Genomic DNA, 20,845 nt, shown 5'->3' on the forward strand with positions numbered 1-20,845 from the left:
CCTATTTAAAATGATACAAATAAAATATGCTGTTATCTTTCCCCAGACAGACGACAAGAATAGACCCTAGAAATGCAAAGGAGAGCACATTAGACTTAATTCTAGGTTCTGCTCTAAACCTACCTACAAATAGACAAGCTCTGACTTAAAAAGTAATCACTCACCAATAATAGTAAGAGACGCCACAAAAAAGTCCTCAAAAGAAAAAAAAAAGGAAGTGCACTAATGAAGGATGGCTGAACTAGCAAAGAGAACTAAATAAAACAGTTGCAACAAAAATAAAGTCACTCATAGAAATAACAGACCTTATAAAAGCTACAGGAAAAAAACTTTGAGTTTGAAGAATATGAAAAAGAAGACCAAACTGAATAAGCCATGGCAAAAGGCAAAGAAATTGTTAAAGAGAGAAACAGAGCCTATAATAAATGAGCTAAATATATAATAGAGAAAGAAAAAAAGCCTTGAAAAAAATTCTGTTCCACAATAGGGTTCAACACCCTTATAAAAAAGATCTGAAAAAAAGTTCTCCTAAACACCCTAAGAAATATAGAAATAAATAATAAGATCACACACACACAAATAAAAAAAAATCCCAGCAATAAAAATGATAAAGGATATGGATCTGATGAAATTCCCTATGAATTCTACAAAAATTGTCTCACAAAAATCCTGACAAAAAACACAAGATTAAGAAAACACTTACACAGACTGAAACTAGAAACTGAACCAAGCTGCAGATGGTGCCAACATTTGGAAGAGACAAGAAACATCTAACACTACAGTGTCCTGGATTTCACTCTAATAAAACCAAACTGTTAGAGGTATCAAAAAAAGAATAAAAGAACTAATCCTAATATCTCCCTACTTATAACACGAGACAATCCTCCACTAGTTAAGAAGTACTACATTCTTAGACATTAAGATCTTGCAAAGATGAAGAATAATAAGCACCATATGAAATGGATTAAATCAGTAGATACAAGAAAATCTTCAGACAAGAAGACCAGAAAACAAGATCCAGGGAATATAGACATAAAATATCTAAAACCCTATAATAGAAAAAGGATATTATCTTGAAGTTTGTGTTGTTTTAGGCTCCTTTTCGCTTCATAGGCATTGTTAGATTCACTTTCTAGAGTCCTTGGGGACTGTTCTTGCAGGAAGTAGCAAGAAACTCCGTTTAAAGAGGTGAAATACGTGGATGATTGGCAGGTGTTTTGATGCCAATGATATGTTTATTTATTTATTTTTCTTCTTTCTTTCTTTTGGTCATTGATGTATGGCTCCTTCAAGTTTTTAGTTGAAATTATTAAGGAATGTACGGGTCTCCTCCTATCTTGTGTACATTGCAGATGTTTCAGAAATACTAACATATCTTGAAATATTTGCAAGATCTTGCATTCCATAAACCTTCAAGGTTACAGGGTCTCGATCATTAATTGATATTGTTTTCTCTGGTCACGTATATTTGAATTTCTGTGTCCAAGAAATATATGAATAAGTTTTAAAGAATGAATATGTATACAAGGAAGTGAATATATGTGGTTTTGATATTGAATATGATAGAAAAGCTTAGAACATTTCAATAAGTGATCAAGATATATAGATTTGTAATCTTACTGAATGAGAACTCTCACAGGAAAACCCAAAGAAAAAATCTACCAGATTCACATTATCTAAAAACAGAATCAAGAATAGTAAAAATAAGGTACAAAGGTTAACCTTCAGTTTAACCTTGTGTTTATTGCTTTTCCTTTATGGAGTCTGTACTAACATCTAACAGTTTCATACAAATACTTTGCAACCACAGTCTGAGCAAAGGCAGTGAACACCACCCTTGTGTTACAATTACTAGTGTCTAAATCATACATGTCTCAGGGAAAGCAAAATGGATCAGAAAGTGTAAATACATTTTAAAAATAGGACCTGCAATAAAATGAAAATATGAACATATTGAGAAAATGTGTCAAGATTATTGTGCTTCTTAAATGGGAAAATGTTCCTTCATGTTTCTCATGGGTTTTGCTCATGTGAAGGCATTTTATGGTGTAAAATAATAAATAAATTTGGTAGATTTCTGATAAGCTCTTTGTTATTGTTGAAAGATGTAGAGACCTGGTCAAGTTGCTACAGGTTTTATGGTCTTGTATATCGGTGTAAGTAGATATTTAGGCATTCCTGGTTAGGCTGTACATTCAGATATAGTTTGTCAATACAATAAGACACAAACACTGTTGATATCTATGGATGCCTTAGACTATTTACATGAGATTTTTGTTTTTGTATGGTATCAAGGCTATCAGTGGTATTTCAAAGAGACAATGCAAAGAGGAAAGTAAAATCCAGGAAAGTAACTACAGTAAAAGGTGCTATTATAAACAATAAAGCTTGTTTGATTAGATCTCTGCAGAAATGGATGGAAGTAAATTATTAATTTTGTTGGCATTCACTTACCCCAATTCAAATTCAAGGCAGTGACATTTGAAGGAGGAATTAATCATGGAAAGTAGGAGTTTGTTTGGGTAACTATGTTAAAAGTTGGTATCTAGCAGCCACCCTTGCTGCATATAGAGCTCCTGTCCTTGCAGGGGGGTTTTAGTGTGGCCTTTGTGTGGTTCTTTTTTTTCTTATAACTTCTAAATTCCCTATTATACCATATACCAAGATCTACAAGTACAAAGCATACACTTACATGAGCTTGTTTCCTTTACAATAACTTCTCAACAGTTTTCTCTTACTGTAAAATCTTATTCATTTTATATGGGACTGTGTTGCTACATTGCAGAAATTAATTACACATAAAAATGAGATAAAAGCTACAAAGTAAAGAAATAAATATGAGAACATTAGTCAGTGTTGCTCTTTGTCTGAAAGGAACTTCATACAGAATGTTATATAACTGATAAACTGTTACATGTCACCCACTCAAATTATAGGATGTTTTGTATTTCTAGCGTGGTTAGTAATTCAGTAATCAAAATATGAACATGCTATGAAAATAGATGCTTTTTTGCATAAAGAGCATGTCTTTAAATTCTGTATTTCATAATTGTTGTTGGTTCATCTAACTTCAACTTATTTCATTACTTTATGTTTGGACTTTGTAATGGCAAAACAGTGCTGGCAGATTCCATTTTGGTTTGGATTATGTAATGTATTCTTTTAAAAAATTCTTTGTAAGGCCTGGTAATTGTGACATGTGTTGAGTACATCATTTTATAACTATGAGTGTAAATTGGTTATTTCATGTAATTTAGAGGTTACTCTGTAACTTCATGTATGAAAGAGAAAATATATGTATATAAATAGATTGAGATATTTCATTATCTTCAACCACAACTTATTGGGATGATGAATTAAACTAAACTTCTTCATCTTTTAATAAAAAAAATATATAACAAATACATATATATATATCTAACTAGCAGGTAAAGGGCCAATAACAAGTGCTATAACTTGAAATGCAATGCCATGCAGTCAGGTACACGTATCATTGCCCGCGGGTAGACAATGCAAGGGGTTTTCAAGTCCTGAATCTGCATACTCAGAATGTCCTTATCAATACCACGGAATATCCCACTTGCACGTGTCTTTTCATGCATATTGATAGTTGCTTCCTTCCCTACCAAGGAAGTAATGGCCCACAGGAATCTCTCACGTAAGTCTGCTCGACAGTCTTGCTGAGTTGCCTTTTCCTCAGTCTGTGTTCCTTGCATTTCCTCCATCTGCAACAAATACTGATATAGATAACAAGATTCTGAAATTTTACTTGCAACTACTGGCATTATACCTGAAGAGTATTGTAACAGATATTATGCTATCTAAACAATTATAAATCTTGAAAATACACACAACCTGAATAGACCACCAATACTGTAATTCATTCGACAAAAAGCAAGCACGAATGAAAATCTATTAAGGAAGACAATCTTTAGGAAATCCTTCTCACATCAATAGAAACCTTCTATAAAATACATTATGGGAGCCTCCACAGCTGGCACATGTACAAGACTGAGCAGGGCAATTTGAACTGTCATGACCAGGTTGAGCACATGGAGGGTGGCGGGCTGTGGAGTGACAGTGTTTGGCTGGGTGGCCAAAACACCAACATTTCTGACATTGATGAAAAAGATAGATTTAAGATAGATAATTATAATATAATTAGAAAAGACAGAAAAAAATCAAATTGGTGAAGGGCTAAGCTTAGGAATCAGAAAAGAAATACAATTTAGGGAACTAAATTCTAAATGATATGTATGAACGTAGGATTGAAATCCTAGGAGTTAAAATACAGTACAAAGAAAAGTGGCTAAATATTATATTATAATACAATCCATGTAATAAAATAACAGGAAAACAATTTCAATAATACTATGACCAATTACAAGACCCAAAGTTAATTACAGGACACTTTAATGAGTATCAACCCAATTGGAACACAAAACAACGATAAGTTAAGTAACATAACAGGAAAAGATTTGGTTAAATTAATAAATCAAAATAATATTCTGCTATTAACACCTAAAGGACAAATAACTAGAATTGACCCAGTAACAAATAAAGAAGCTACATTAAACCTAGTTTTGGGATCACCAACAGTAGATCATTTAGAAATTATAACAGGCCCACACTTAGCTAGCAATCACCTTCCAGTATTTATAAAAGAGGAGAATTACCAAACGTACTCCACAAACTTAGAAAGAAAGTGGAAATTCACAGAAGAAGGATGGTCTAGATACATAGAAATGTTAGAAATACTTCTAGAACTGATAAAAAACACTAGAGAAAAACATTTCAGATTTGAACCTAAAAAAATAAATAATAACCTTGGTGGAATAACAAATGCAATGAAGTAATAAGAAAAAGAAACAAAGCTTATAATAAATGGAGAAAATGACTAAGCACAGAGAATAGGAAGAAAAAAGAAAAAGAAAGATACAAAAAGAGAGGAGAGAGAGAGAGAGAGAGAGAGAGAGAGAGAGAGAGAGAGAGAGAGAGAGAGAGAGAGAGAGAGAGAGAGAGAGAGAGAGAGAGAGAGAGAGAGAGAGAGAGAGAAACTAGTAACATGCGCAAAGTAAACTTTCCAGTGATCCAAATATAAAAAACTGTAAATATCTAAAGAAGATTACGAAAATATAACAAGTAAACAAGCAGAAAAACTACTAACAAGAATAGAAAAAGAAATACTAAACAGAAACAACCAAGGTGATATAAAACAAAGATATAATGCTAGAATTAGCATATGCTATAAAAATACCACAAAAAATGGGAAGGCATATGGGCCAGATTACATCACATACGGATTCTACAAAAAATACCCCGCAAAATATAGTAGAAATTATCTTTAAAAAACTAAATATTGGGAACTAGGTGAATATCCACAAATGAAAATAGCAATAGTTAACCCAATATACAAACCAAGAAAAGATCCAGCTAAAATCAACTCGTATAGATGTATTAGTAGAACACCATCGATTGGCAAACTTTTCGGAGACATTACAGCAAGAAGAGTAAATTGGTGGTTAGAAAAAAATAAACTAGACGAAGACCTAATAGGATTTAGGCCCAATTGTAACACAACAGATGCAATACAAATAATTGAAATAATAAGACAAGCTATTAAAGAAAAAAAATATGCTCTAGTAAAATGTCTAGAGATAGAAAAAGCCTTTGACTCGGCTAATCAAGATACCATCTTGATAAAGGCAAAAAACATAAGCTTAGGAGGTAGAGTAATAAGATGGATAAATAATTTTCTAAATGAATAGAACTTTCCAAATCCAAATTGGCAAACAAAGATCTACTATTGGGAAATTACTGAATGGAGTCCCACAAGGATCCCCAAATGACATAACTCTTATAAAAACAAATGAGAACCTAGTAGAAGCAGTAAATAATCTTGAACATAGCCCACACAAAATAAAAGAATGGGCAGAAAAATGGAATCTTAAAATAAACTGAACTAAATGTGGAGTAAAGTGCTTCACAAACAAAACAATTAAACAAAACCCAAGAATAAAAAAAAGTGATGAAGAAATAAAATACCATATGATCCTACGAATGATATTTGATGCTCCGAAAATAACATCGAGAAAACATATTGAACACGCAAAAACAAAATCAATGAATAGAATGACAAAAAAAAAAAAAAAAAAAAAGCATCCCTAAAATGGGGAGCAAATAGAGAGACTTTGATAAAGTTCTTTAACATTTATATAAAATCTGTCATAGAATATGGCTGCTGCAGCTTAAACTCTGTTCTATCCTACTATATTTCTTCCACTCTATAAGATCGCGGTGTCTATTTCCCTCCAACTATGCACATTGCTCTCTTAAACCTTTACCGCATCTTACTAAGCAAGAAATGTTACCTTAATCTGACACTTCAGATTCCTGGTTCTCATGATCATTGGATTCCTCCTTGACATCTGCATCTTCTGTTTCAAAGTCTGGAGGGTACATTCTTGCAACCTCACGGAAGAAGTAGTGGTTGATGTTACTGTGGGTGTGCTGCTGCTGAAATAGGAGCCGAGCCAAATACTGTTTGTAAAACTGTGGCCGATTGCCAGGTTTCACGGTCCATTCCTGGACGTCACGAAACAATAGTTCAACACTCTGAGTGTGGGCTTTAGCATTTTCCTTGTCCGTGACGTCCCCTGAGTGGTTTATCACCTGATGAACGTAATCATGGTCACTAATGGGACTGTACGCATTCCACCTGTTACTTACAATGACAGTTCCTGGGAGAATATATTTCAAGATCAATGACATCAGATTCTCAGTTAATGGTTCTTCAAGAGGGGCAATGAAGTAGTTCTTGCTATCGCGCTCAATGCCACCAAACACCCAAATCTGGCTCTGCGACTTGCCCTCCTCGTGCTTCATCTTCCCAAACAAGGTCTCGTCTATGTCCACCACAACGCCTGGTCCACCAATCGGCTCCTGATTATCCACCCAGTGCTCAGTCACCTCAGCGAAATACCTCTGCCATACCGACCCCGTGGCCTCCGACAAGCCAAGGCACTGCTTCAAGGTCTCATAATCCCATTGCTTGCTCAGCCAGTGGTTAGCGAAACAAATGACCTTGTACGGCTCCATTTTGACACCAGAGAGGAGAGACCCTTTATAGTCACTCACTTTATAGTGACACAGTTTCTTCCTGTGGTGAATCTTCCTAGTGGCACCGCAGTACCAACTGTGAGTCTCTGCTCGGTAACGACAAATGTTCTTGCAGTTAGGGCAGATGACCTCCAAAGGCAACGCTCCATGATCTCGTAAATACGCTATGGCGGCTTCGTTGTTTTTGTAGAATTTCTGAATGAACTCGAAATAGTTGCATTCACACCCGGAACAAACTCTGGCCATCTTGAATTGTTTTGAATTCAATGCTACCACTCACGCCTGTTTTTGTCAATATTACTACCACTTCAGTGGGCTTTGGGGGAGTTTGGGGGACGATCTGGGATTTTTTTTTTCAATTTTATAAAAGTTATCTTTAATTTGTGGCAGATACTAGTGATTTCTTTTCAGAATGTATTGTTCTGTAAGTTATTACATGGTAAGGTTGGTATTCGTATGTTTGCTTAGTTGCTTACTCAAATTATACCAAAGTGAAACTATTCATACTCCTTTATTTTAGAGCTGAAGACATCTTCTAAAGTTGTCACTGTAATTAACACAGTAAAACACTATATTCGATTTCTCACAGTTCTGAAAATGTTTTACTGTTCCCAGATAACATGTCAATGAAAATGTTTCTTCTTTTACTTAAGTTCACTAGCGTACATCACCTTATGCGCTATGTAATTACGAGCAGATGACACAATATCAGTATATAGTTTAGTGCCTCAGATATTAGCCAGACCGTACCTTTGTAACAAAATCCTCCACCACGTATGGTACCACTGCTGAGCGCGTAGTTTTCGCTTCCGCCGCCAGGTGTGCGATCAGCTGTTCGGAACGTAAACATCAACAGCTGAGCAGGTTCTCTGGAGGAGCGTCTTCATGCATAAACACCTTATTAGAGTAAACAGTGCCATTGAATATCCAAATGGAAAGCACTCAAATAGATGCAGGGGAAGATCCTGGTATACTGAATTCAAACATTACTGATATAATGAGAATAAAAGAGGAAAATGGTAATGAAAAATGGATTCCAACAAAATTACTTTCCAAGGGAAACGGCCGTCCATTATCAATCTATCCTACACTTACTAGCCCACATAAATCTGCCCCACACTTTTTGGTAAATAGGAAATGCGGAATTGGCAATGGACCGAAGTCAAAACAAAAGTGCTGCATTCGGAACTCTCCGTCTTGCTCGTCTAGATAACTAGCCTGCAACTGTCAATGTTTACATACAAAAGTCATTAAGATGTCATCTTGTCCTGATCACTCAGCTTCTCAGGAGGGCAAGCCCTCCCAAAACTTAGCTCGTTGTTGTCGTGGGAGGGCTTAGGGGACGGGGACTGAGAGCTAATGTAGAGGATTATCCCTACCTTGGGCCTCAGCCTTTGCGTCAGCTAATTTTGCTTGGTCCTTTTTTCTCTTCTTTCCTCCTCTGTATCTTCTTTGTTCCCTTCTTCTATCCCGTTTCTAAAGTGTGAGAGCCGTGCTGGGAGGATGAAAGGCTGGCTTTGTGTCTGTCACAAATAGCCTCCAGGAGCCATGGGCACGGTATTCCCTTGGTTAATTACCCCTTATGGGAACCCTAAGGGGTAAACCGTTTCTTTTCCCCAGTTTGTTCAGGCTCACCATGGCCAGTAATGAAGAATCTTTACCCTTAATAGAGGCATTAAGGCTTGCCCCTTCATCAAAGAGCCTATCTGAATTTGATACTGATGGTTTTCCGACCCCTGTCCTTCCTTTGACCATGATCCAACCACTGATGCTAATACCCCCTCTTCGACACTTATGAACAACTCTAACCGTTCTGAAACACCCACCCAGGTTATTACTCAACCACTAGAAAACACCTCTTCCTCATCCCCTGCTGCACAACCCTCTTCAATGTCAACGTCCCCTTATAACTACTCTTCACCCCCCCCCCCCCGCAGAACTACTCCACACCACACCACCCCATCTTCCTCTCTCCCTAGTCCTTCTACTACCTCTATCTCTGCAAACCTTCTGAATACTCTATTTGGCTCAACCAAATGAGATCTATTTTTTGTGATTCCCCCCACAGCCCACTATACCCTTCTCTTTCAGCAGGGCCTCCAGAAACAAGTAGGCAAGGTTACCCTTTGCAGCTGCTCTGATCGTTCACGCCTTATCATGGTTACATCTGAAGCCCAAAAGTTAATGCTTGTGCTGTAATTGTTTCTATTCTGCCAAATGCTTGTCCCATGGCCAACGTAAATCCCACATCAATATTGCCAAGATTAGCTTCCACAGACAAGACCTCCCCCATGAGGTTTATAATGGTGGATTGTCTTATCATGTCTGACAGTATCAACCCCTTCCTCGTCAATGTCAAAAATGTTGGCGTTAAATTAACAGGCAAACTTGGAGAATGGAACATAAAATGCAAGCAATGGGCCTCAAACAAAAACATTTATTGCACATATAGCACATTTTATCCACTGAAATAGAGCTAGACCCCAAAGATCTAAAGGACAAAATTAAACCAATGGTATAATAAAATCATTAGAATAGATAAAATAACCAGTGTTAAAGAAAGCACATAAAAGTGGGCTCCAACGAAATCTCAGAATAACTTTCAAGGGACAATTACCAAAAAGTGTTGCTATAGGACACATCCTTGACTTATAAAGTGATCACTTACCAATAACAATAAAAGACAACACCACACAATAATCTTCTCAATTAATTAAAAAAAATAATAATTAAATAAATTTTGCTAATGAAAGATGGCTGAACTACCAAAGGGAACTAAATAAAAGTTGCAACAAATATAAAGTCACTCATAAAAAATGACAGATCTTATAAAAGCTACAGGAAATTTTTTTTTTTTTAAGTTTAACCCATCAGCGATGAGCAAAAATTTTGGCAAGTTTACGTATGCACCGGCTTGTTGGCGCGCACCGGCAGTTTCCCCTGTTTGCGCCTGGCTCGATCGGTAGTTTGCGAGCGACATATAGCACCTAAAAGCTTTTATTTTGCTAAAATTTATAAAAATATTAAAATTTTGAAGGTTTACCTTCACTTTAGGTGCCATTGCCTAATATCTTTACCATATAAATGAAGCTGCTACTACTGGAGAAAAACAACTTCCGTCCGACGAGCCAGTAGCGCAGGATTGGTAACGACATGATGCCCCCGGCGTTTGGTCCACAACAGCCATGGCATGTACGTACGTGACACTCGGCGCCAATGGGTTAAAGAATATGAAAAAAAGACAAACTGAATAAACCTTTTTTGGATTGCAAGACAAAGAAATTGTTAGAGAGAAATAAATCCAATAATAAATGGAAAACATTGATGAAACAGAAATCAAAAAGAATATAAAAAACTATTAGCAAAAGCTAAACAGATAATAGAGAAAGAAAAAAGTCCAGAAAAAGTCTGTTTCACAATAGAGTTCAAAACCTCATTTAAAAAAGATCTGGAACTTCATAAAATAAATAAATAAATAAATAATGGGAAAGACAACACAGAATAACTATTCATTAATATAGAACAACTAACCAGTCACAGAAATAAACAAATTAAAAATATTCAAAGAACACCAAAAACATCAAACATCCTAAAAAAAAAAGTCAGATTCTGCAAGGGAAGAACAAAACACCCCGAGAAATATTGAAATAAATAGTAAGATTGCAGAAAAAGAATCCATTTCAGCAATAACAAATAAAAAAAATAATAAAGCATATGGACCTAATGAAACTCCATATAAATTCTACAAAAATTGTCCCCCCAAAATATTGACATAATTATAAAATAAACACAAGATTTTAAGAACACAATAAACTCCATTCAAAAACCAGGAAGAAACCCTTCAGAATCAAAATCATACAGATTCATCAGCAGAATAACTTGCCTAGGAAATATTTGAAAATATAATAAGAAAAAGATTAAACTGGTAGCTAGAAACAAATAAACTAGACATACACATAACAGGTAATGCTATCAAAGAAAAAAGAGAGAAAAAAATCCCTAGTAATATGCACAGACTTAGAAAAAGTCTTTGACTCTGTAAACCACAATGCACTACTAATAAAAATCACTTATCTTGGAATCAAAGGAAATATACTTAACTGGACATGTAATTTTCTAAAAGAAAAAAACATTAGTCTTCATAGAAAAAAGAATGGGCAGACACTTGGGATTTAAAATGAAACCTAACAAAAGTAAATTACTGTTTAGCAAATAAAAGAAAAATACAATTACCAAAAATCTAAATCAACAATGAACTAGAATTCACTAAGTCAAGATATATTAGATCTAAGATTCAATGTTCCAAAAGTAAAATAGATTAAACATACATAAAACATCAAAGTGAAATCTGTAAACAGAATAAACATAATTAAAAATATATCCTCATACAGCTGGGGGGCAAAAAGAGAATTCCTAAGATACTAGCAACATAATAAAAAACATAAAAGAAAAAAGAAAAGGACAAGGGGAAAAACAGTTAAACAAAACTCTCACAGAAACCATCATGTCAAGGATAACACCCCATACCCATGGCCCAGATGAGAAAACAGAAAACAAGATGTATGTCTCACAAGAATCACAAGATTAAGAAAATGCCTACACAGACTGAAATTACAAACTGAACCAAGCTGCAGATGGTGCCAACATCCAGAAGAGACAGTAGACCATCTAACACTAAAATCTCCTTTCACTCCAATTATACCAGACTGTTACAGGTATTAAAAATGAAAATAATTAATCCTAGTATCTCTCTACTTACAACAGGAGACAATCATCCACCAATCGTGAAGTACTAGACTCTTAGACACATGATCTTACAAAGATCAAGAATAATAAACATCATATGATGTTGCAGAAAGTAGCGAGAAACTATTTAAGGTGAAATAAGTGGATGATTGACAGGTGTTTTGATGCCAATGAGACATTATGGGGCAAAAGATTTTTTTTTGGGGTGGGTCATTTATCTACGACTCATTCAAGGTTTTGATTGAAATTATTAAGGAATGCACGGGTCTCTTCCCACCTTTGCAACAAAAGTTGTGGATGATTGGAGTGACTGTGAAAAGTAACTTTGCTTACTTGTTTTTGGAGGCACTGTTGAGAGTAGTGGGCTGTGGGAGGAATCTCAAAGAAACGGAGGTAGAGACAGTAAAAGGACAAGAGTGAGAGGAAGATGGGGTGGTGTGGAGTGGAGTAGTTCTGTTGGGGGGAGGACAATAAGGATGAAAAGTAGGAATAAGGGAAGAGTAGGTAGACATTGAAGAAGACTGTGCAAAAGAATATGGAGAAGAGAATGTTGGGAGAGTGGAAGGGGTGCATTCTAGAGGTTGAGTAATAACCTGGGTGGGTGGTTCAGAATGGATAGAGTTGTCAGTAAACATTGAGAAAGTATTAGTATCAGTGGTCGGAGCTGTGGTCAAACGAGAGGCAGGGGTCGAAAAACCATCAAAATTGAATTAAGATAGGCTAGTTGATGAAGGGGTAAGCCTTAATGTCCCTATTACAGATAAAGACTCTTTATTATTGACCATGAAGAGCCTGAATATAATGAAGAAAAGAAATGGTCTGCCCCTCTGGGTCCCCATAAGGGGTAAAAGCTAGGCAATTAACCATCCTCTCAGCACGGCTCTTACACCTTAGGAATAGGACAGAAGGGGATGAAGATATGTAAGAGGAAAGGAGAAGAAAAGACCAAGCAAGATTTGTTGAGGCGAGGGCTGAAGTCCAAGGTAGGGGCAATCCCTATACTGGGCTCCAGTCTCCATCTCCTAAGCCCTCTCATGACAACAATGAGGAAGGTATTGGGAGGGAATTGTGGAGCAAGTCACTTGTACTAGACATAAGTGTACAGCTGTACCCTTATGTCAACCTGACAAACACTTATGTATTCATTTTGATTCATTAATTTATCATTGTTTATCTTCTACACTACCCATTTTTGTGATTAGGTTATATTGATACTTGGAATTATCTATTGTGAATGACACTGAAAAGGCTACAAACTTTTTGCTAAAACCAATACTAATGGGAATTATTCCAGCTATGGAAGGGTTTCAGGTTTTAGGTATGTATAAAAAAAGCCAATGTTTTTCAGGAATTTAATTGCCACTCATATGAATGAAAGATGGATGAATTGCTTTAAGTGTATAAATAACATACAGTGTATTCTACTGCATCATATAAAGCAATAAATGTATTTATATATATATTCATTTCTTCCACAATTATGGTGAAGAGGATTCTTCACACATTCTGCAGCAAACATTGGTGGAGTTAATGGCAATTTTTATCATTTATTGATTTCCTTGTATTCATGTATTAAAGTAAGGAAATGGAGAGAAAGCTTGATGAAAAAGAAAAAAAATTCAATAACCGTTCTCTTTTCAACAGACTATCTGTTGCGGTGGTGGAAGTTGGTTCGCTGGGTTGGGACACACTCGTAACTGTGAAACCGTACTCTTCAACATCTCAGGCCACGTCAACCATCCTTGGACCATTGAAGAAGAAACATCTGTAAATCTGAGGGAAATGATTAAGCTCCATGCTGTTGGTGTCACTGAAGGCTGAGATAACTTACTTGACAATATCCCAGGTGGTTCCTCAACACCCAGTGCAGGGCCTGATCCATCACTTCGGATCAGTGATTGAAGAACGCATGGCTGACTTTGAAGCCACCAAGCAGGCCATTTCAAATTAAGATTGCAAGAGGGAATAATTCTGGTAATTGTTGTTGGTTCATCTAATTTTAGCTCATTTTATTACTTTGTTATGTTTGGACTTTGTAATGGCAAAACAGTGCTAGCAGATTCCATTTTCGTCTGGGTTATGTAATACATTCTTTAAGAAGGATTCTTTCTGAGGCCTGGTAATTGAGACAAATGTTGAGTACATAATTTTCTTTATAACTATGAGTGTAAATTGGTTATTTAATGTAATTTAAAAGTTATTGTGTAACTTCATGTATGAAAGAGAAAATATATGTATATATATAGATTCATTTTTTTCATTATCTTCAGACATAACTTATAGGGATAATGAATTAAACTAAACTTCTTCATCTTTTAATAAAAAATATATATAACAAATACATATATATATATATATCTAACTAGCAGGTAAAGGGCCAATAACAAGTGCTATAACTTGAAATGCAATGTCATGCAGTCAGGTACACGTATCATTGCCCGCGGGTAGACAATGCAAGGGGTTTTCAAATCCTGAATCTGCATACTCAGAATGTCCTTATCGATACCACGGAATATCCCACTTGCACGTGTCTTTTCATGCATATTGATAGTTGCTTCCTTCCCTACCAAGGAAGTAATGGCCCATAGGAATCTTTCACGTAACTCTGCTCGACACTCTTGCCGAGTTGCCTTTTCCTCAGTCTGCGTTTCTTGCATTTCCTCCATCTGCAACAAATATTGATTTAGATAACAAGATTCTGAAATTCTAACCTACAACTACTGTCATTTATACTTGAGTATTGTAACAGATACTGTGCTATCTAAACATTCATAAATATTGATAATACAGAAGTTGGAAAGACCACCAATACACTGTGTTTCATTAGACAAAAAGCAAGCATGAATGTAAATTTATTAAGGAGGACAGTCTTTAGGAAATCCTTCTCATAACAAAAGAAACATTAGCATTAATTAGAAAAAATGTACAGGGAAATCAAAATGACTAAAATCACATTAAATCTTTTAATGGTCAACTAATCCATCGCCTAATTCTAATGCACCATGCATTTGGGACAGAGCTAAGATTTTTGAAGAGGAAGTATTAATATTGACAAAAAGTTTCCTAGAGCTTTCAAAGGGTGAGGGTCTGTGATGTAGCTCTGCACCCTGCACATATAGCACCTTTAGGAAGACTCTGCACAAATAATACCATAGAATAAATTGTCTTGGTTTGTAACAATCTATCATTTCATATATGTTTTATTACCCAACTCCGCCACAATCTTGTACTGCATATTGTCCAAATCATCTCACAGTGAATCCATATAAAGTTCGGAATGACTATTCAAGACATGAATCAGAATAAGACAAGTTTGAAACCCAATGTTTAGTGTTTAATGTTTGAAACAAATAAATGCTAGACACCAAAGGTCATACAGCACAATGATAAAGTATTTTGTTGAAAGGGTAAAGAAGAGTTAAAGAATTACATACAATGTGTTAAATGTCAAAGATTAGAGAATGCTATAGGATAATTTGGTGATGAAAATGGAAAAGAGGGGAGCAAGTGAAGCAGAGCAGAGATTAGTAGAAAGGGGAGGGTTAAGGGGGTACGGCGATTGAGTGAATTGCTGTGTATCTGTCACTGGAGAAGGAATAGGAACAATGTTCAAGGAAAACAGGGATAGCTGTTGGAAAAGTAGGAGAAAATCCAGGGAGAGGGGGGGGGGGGGATTGGATGTCAAAGATTAGAGAGCATTATAGGATAGTATGATAGTGTAAAGGGATAAAAGGGAAGTAAATGAAGTAGAGCAGAGATCAGTAAAATAAGAAGGGTTAAGGGGGAAGAGTGATTGTGTGAACTGAAGTGTATATGACTGGGAAAGGAATAGGGACATTGTTCAAGGAAAACAGAGATGGCTGTCGGAGAAGTAGAATGAGAAGAATCTGGGGGATGAGAAAAGGGAACTGGGGAAGGTGGTGAAGTATCACAAAGAATGTCTGGAGGAGTCTGTTGTGACAGAAAGGATTCTTGTGAGTATTCAGGTAGAGAGGATGTAGAAAGAAGGGGGGGTGGGGGAACTTGAGGAGGATGGACATCTGCAATTACTTTAAATGTAGTAGAAACAAAAGGGACTGAAGGGTGGATGAGGGAGCTAAGTGTTCCCTTAGGTCATCTTTTGGAAGTTTAGGATGTCTTCAAAAGTTTCTAGAGGAAATTGGGTGAAGAGGACTGAGAAACAATGGTTCTCTTCTGAGAAGAAGAGGGGATAGATATCTGAGGGGCAGAAGAAGAGGAAGGTGTAGGAGAGGCTGTGGTAGGAGAGGGTGGAGTGGATCATATGGGTTGCCTGGTACGACAAGTAGAGTGAGGAGGGGTAGGTATCGGAATGAAAAAGGAATTTGACTGGGGATAGGGCAAGTAGAGGTAGGATGGTTCAGATTATAGGGATGAGATACTGGGGGAGGTGTAGAAACATCTTGTGAGGATGCACAGTCTTTGAAGAAGACTGTGCATTAGGATATGGAAGACAGAATGTTGGGAGAGAGGAAGGGGTGCATTCTGGAGGTTGAGTAATAACCTGGGTGGGTGGTTCAGAATGGATAGAGATGTCAGTAAACGCTGAGGATATGGTATTAGTATCAGTGGTCAGAGCAGTGGTCAAAGGAGGAGCAGAAGTCAGAAAACCATCAAAATCAGAATCAGATAGGCTAGTTGATGAAGGGGTAATCCTTAATATCCCTATTACGGGTAAAGAATCCTTATCATTCCCCATGGTATGCCTGAATAAAATTGGGAAAAGAAATGGTCTGTGTCTCCGGATCCCCATATGGGGTAAGGGCTAGGCAATTAACCAAGGGAATACTGTGCCCATGGCTCGCACACCTTAGGAATGGGACAGAAGGGGAAGAAGATATGTAAGAGGAAAGGGGAATAAAAGACCAAACAAGATTAATTGAGGAGAAGGCTGAAATCCAAGGTAGCGGCAATCCCTACACTGGGCTCTAGTCTCTGTCTCTACTTGGAATTATATATTGTGAATGACACTGAAAAGGCACAGAAACACTAATCTTGGCAATATTGACATGGACTTAGGCTGGTCTCTGGGAGGAATAATGTAGCATTATACTGCCACAGCATCATAATCAGATAGGCAGGCATTTTCACAATCTGTTCAGTTCTTGACATATATGGGACAATCAGTTGGAGGAATATAAACAATACCAGTAAAAGTATTAGGAGAGGGGTGAGGTCCAGCAGAAATGAATTTGCAAGCAAGGTCAGTCAGGGCACAAGCTTGGGATTCAGATGTGACTGTGACTGGGTGTGAATGATTGGTGCAACTGCAAAAGGTAATTTTGCCTACATGTTTTTGGAGGCACTTCTTAAAAGAGAAGGGTATTCTCAAGAGTAGGGGGCTATGGGGGGAATAACAAAGAATCGATCCCACTTGGCTGGCCCTAAGAGAGTACTCAAAAGGTTTGCAGAGGGAGTAGAAGGATGAGGGCAAGAGAAAGATGGAGTGGTGTGAAGTGGAATAGTCCTGAGGAGGGAAAGACAATAAGGATGAAGAGAAGTAATAAAGGAGAGAGGGGATAGACTTTGAAGAAGACTGTGCAGTAGGATATAAAGAAGAGAATTAAGGGCAAGGCAATTAACCAAAGGAATACAGTGCCCATGGCTCCTGGAGGCTGTTCATGCCTGACATAGGGCCAGCCTTTTATCCTTTCAGCATGGCTCTCACACCTTAGGAATGGGACAGAAGGGGATGAAGAAGATACAGAAGAGGAAAAGAGGAGAAGAGAAGACCAAGCAAAATTAGTTGAGGTGAGGGCTGAGGCCCAAGGTAGAGGTGATCCTCAGTCTCCAGCTCCAAAGCCCCCCTACGACAACAAGCATGGTATTGGGAGGATTCTAAACCCAAAATACGTTTCTTTTCTTATTGAATGTTCCGACACCCCTCCTAACAATAGTTTTCTATGTGGTTGTCCATCCCTCGCCCCCCCATATGCCTGAAATCCCAAACATCGTCTGGTTAACAGTAGTATAATCTTGCTCAACTCTATAGTTGTGGGATTAATGATCTGAATCTCCAATTTTGAAGTTAAAGTGGTTAACCCCTCGGACACTCCCCAGACTGGAAACTTTGTGCTTTTCTGTTTTAACTATACAATTCTCCCTTTCTTATTTGTTAGCTGTGCAAAGTTCTTGAAGTGCCTGTTTACTGCGTGGATTGATCAATAAAAATAACCATACTGTGTTGTGCCAGCAATGAAAACTCACTTAATTAGTGAAGAAATGTTGTATAAATAATGTATCACCCATCACTAATACAATGCAAAACAATAGGTATTATTGGAAAAAGGCATCACCAAAGAACTGATAAAAACTGACCATACAGCCTTCATGATATTTAACTAATGATCAATTTTCATTATATGAAATTGTCTCACAAATGAATAATAACAAAGTTATTTAATTATCAAAATAAATAAAAATAATATTAACAGGAAATGAAATTCACACAATCACTGAGGGAATACAGACCAAATTCTCCACTGCGCATGCGCGGGGTCTCTCGTACCCATACTATTCCTGTTATCTTACCTGTGACGTCACAGTCAGTGTCATGATTTCATTGGCCAATTGTTTGGCAGTTAATTTAATGGCCAATGGGGAAACAAGGCACATGGAAACAGCCAATGAGTGAACATTAGCTAAAACAGAAGCTATAAAATTCAATTTTCAAATTAGTCTCAATATGGCTTCCATGTATGTAGGTATCATAGCAAACCATTCAGTTATAAAAAATTATTTTGGAGACGAGGCAAGCTTGAAACTATTACGTGAACAAGGAGTGCTACCCTCACAAGTGCTTTGCGACCAGCTTTCGCTTGTACTCACGCAGACCTCTGTGATGCTTTTGCTCCTGCAAGCCGCTCCATTGATATTGGCAACCCTCACCCCGGTCCCTCCTCTACATAGGTATGTTGGAAGGTTTATTTTCACTGAAGCGACTAGATGTACGGTGCTTTACGTACATATGAACGGCATGTAGAAGCACCTGATGCCAAGTCTGTCTAATGCTCTCTCCTGCTGTGAATATGTGGACAATTCTGTTTTCCTGGGTGGGAGTTGGGGGGTAGCATCCCCCCATGGGAAGGTTGCAGGGGTCCAGCCCCCTGCATTAGACTTAATCGGTACCATGATTACAGTAGAGACTGAGAATTTCATACTGCACATGCATGATATAAAATATGGCATGATTCTGGTCTGGAAAAGACATTCTAGTCATTTCTGATGGAATTGAACACCAGAATCAACCCAATCTAAATAACAGAACTCAGACAAATCTAGTTTCTTCCTAAGAAACATTGGTGACGCCTTTTACCATAAATTTACCAATAACAATCCCTGCATTTCTGGGCAAACTATAAATTCAAATACACAAGTCATGAATCTTGAACAAATCTTGCCTGTGCCTGTAAGGTCTCCAGCCTAGGACCCTTCAGATATATTATAATTTAAGGGTTAACTCAAAAGAGGTTTTGAAAGCCAATATACTGACCCTTTACAATTTACTAAGCAAGAAATTTTACCTTAATCTGACACTTCGGATTCCTGGCTCTCATGATCATTGGATTCCTCCTTGACATCTACATCTGAAGTAGGAGATGGCTCTTCTGTTTCAAAGTCTGGTGGGTACATTCTTGCAGCCTCACGGAAGAAGTAGTGATTGATGCTGCTATGGGTGTGCTGCTGCTGAAATAGGAGCCGAGCTAAATAATGTTTGTAAAAGTGTGGGCGACTGCCAGGTTTCATGGTCCATTCCTTGACATCATGAAACAATAGTTCAACACTCTGAGTGTGGGCTTTGGCGTTTTCCTTGTCCACGAAGTCCCCTGAGTGGTTTATCACCTGATGAACGTAATCATGGTCACTAATGGCACTGTACGCATTCCACCTGTTACTCACAATGACAGTTCCTGGGAGAATATATTTCAGGATCAATGACATCAGATTCTCAGTTAATGGTTCTTCAAGCGGGGAAATGAAGTAGTTCTTGCTATCGCGCTCAATGCCACCAAACACCCAAATCTGGCTCTGCGACTTGCCCTCCTCGTGCTTCATCTTCCCAAACAAGGTCTCGTCTATGTCCACCACAACGCCTGGCCCACCAATGGGCTCCTGATTATCCAGCCAATGCTCGGTCACCTCAGCGCAATTCGTCTGCCATGTTATCCTGGTGACATTCGAAAGGCCCAGACACTGCTTCACGATCTCATTATCCCACTGCTTGCTCAGCCAGTGATTAACGAAACAAACGATCTTGTACGGCTCGATTCTGGCACCAGAGATGAAGGAGCCTTTAAAATCACTTGCGCTGTAGTAGCACTGTCTCCTCCTCTTGGTCTTGGGGATCTTCGTCCAGGCGCCGCAATACCAAGTGTGTCTGTCTTCTCGGTAATGACACGTGTTCTTGCAGCGGGGGCAGATGACCTCCAAAGGCAACACTCCATGATCTCGTAAATACGCTATGGCGGCTTCGTTGTTTTTGTAGAATTTCTGAATGAACTCGAAATAGTTGCATTCACACCCGGAACAAACGCTGGCCATCTTGAATTGTTTTGAATTCAATGCTACCACTCACGCCTGTTTTTGTCAATATTACTACCACTTCAGTGGGCTTTGGGGGACGATCTGGGAGTTTAATATTTCTTTTTCATCAATTTTATAAAAGTTATCATTGGTTTGTGGCGGGTACTTGTGATATTCTTTTCAGAATGTATCGTTTTCTTAGTTATTACATGGTAAGGTTGGTATTTGTATGTTCGCTGTTATAATTGCTTATTCAAATTACACTAAAACGAAACTATTTCCCCCATTTATTTAAAATATAAAAACACCTATAAAATACGTCACTGTAATTAACATTGTAACACTATATTCGATTTCTCAGTTCTGAAAACGTTTTACTGTTCCCAGATAACATCATGTCAATTTTATCATGTTTCTTCTTTTACTGAATGTAACTAGC

At 37.4% G+C, this 20,845-nt stretch overlaps 2 protein-coding genes across 2 annotated transcripts; both read right to left on the reverse strand.

Annotated features, from left to right (window-relative positions):
- Positions 1 to 3,586: 3,586 nt before the first annotated feature.
- LOC113814729 (uncharacterized) lies at positions 3,587 to 7,496 on the reverse strand. Its single transcript, XM_027366821.2, has 2 exons — positions 6,372 to 7,496; positions 3,587 to 3,725 (listed from the first exon to the last, which is right to left on the reverse strand). The coding sequence occupies exon 1, from the start codon at positions 7,363 to 7,365 to the stop codon at positions 6,373 to 6,375; it is 993 nt and encodes a 330-aa protein (XP_027222622.2). The 5' UTR covers positions 7,366 to 7,496; the 3' UTR covers positions 3,587 to 3,725; position 6,372.
- Positions 7,497 to 14,166: 6,670 nt separating this feature from the next.
- On the reverse strand, positions 14,167 to 20,540 carry LOC113814571 (uncharacterized). Its single transcript, XM_027366652.2, has 2 exons — positions 19,407 to 20,540; positions 14,167 to 14,531 (listed from the first exon to the last, which is right to left on the reverse strand). The coding sequence occupies exon 1, from the start codon at positions 20,422 to 20,424 to the stop codon at positions 19,408 to 19,410; it is 1,017 nt and encodes a 338-aa protein (XP_027222453.2). The 5' UTR covers positions 20,425 to 20,540; the 3' UTR covers positions 14,167 to 14,531; position 19,407.
- Positions 20,541 to 20,845: the final 305 nt, after the last annotated feature.

Source organism: Penaeus vannamei, chromosome 41 (genome assembly GCF_042767895.1).
Source record: "Penaeus vannamei isolate JL-2024 chromosome 41, ASM4276789v1, whole genome shotgun sequence".
NCBI classification, from domain to species: Eukaryota; Metazoa; Arthropoda; class Malacostraca; order Decapoda; family Penaeidae; genus Penaeus; species Penaeus vannamei.

Bases quoted from the DNA above. Each gene is read 5' to 3' on its own strand.
- LOC113814729 (XM_027366821.2), bottom strand. From the start codon at position 7,365: ATGGCCAGAGTTTGTTCCGGGTGTGAATGCAACTATTTCGAGTTCATT.
- LOC113814571 (XM_027366652.2), bottom strand. From the start codon at position 20,424: ATGGCCAGCGTTTGTTCCGGGTGTGAATGCAACTATTTCGAGTTCATT.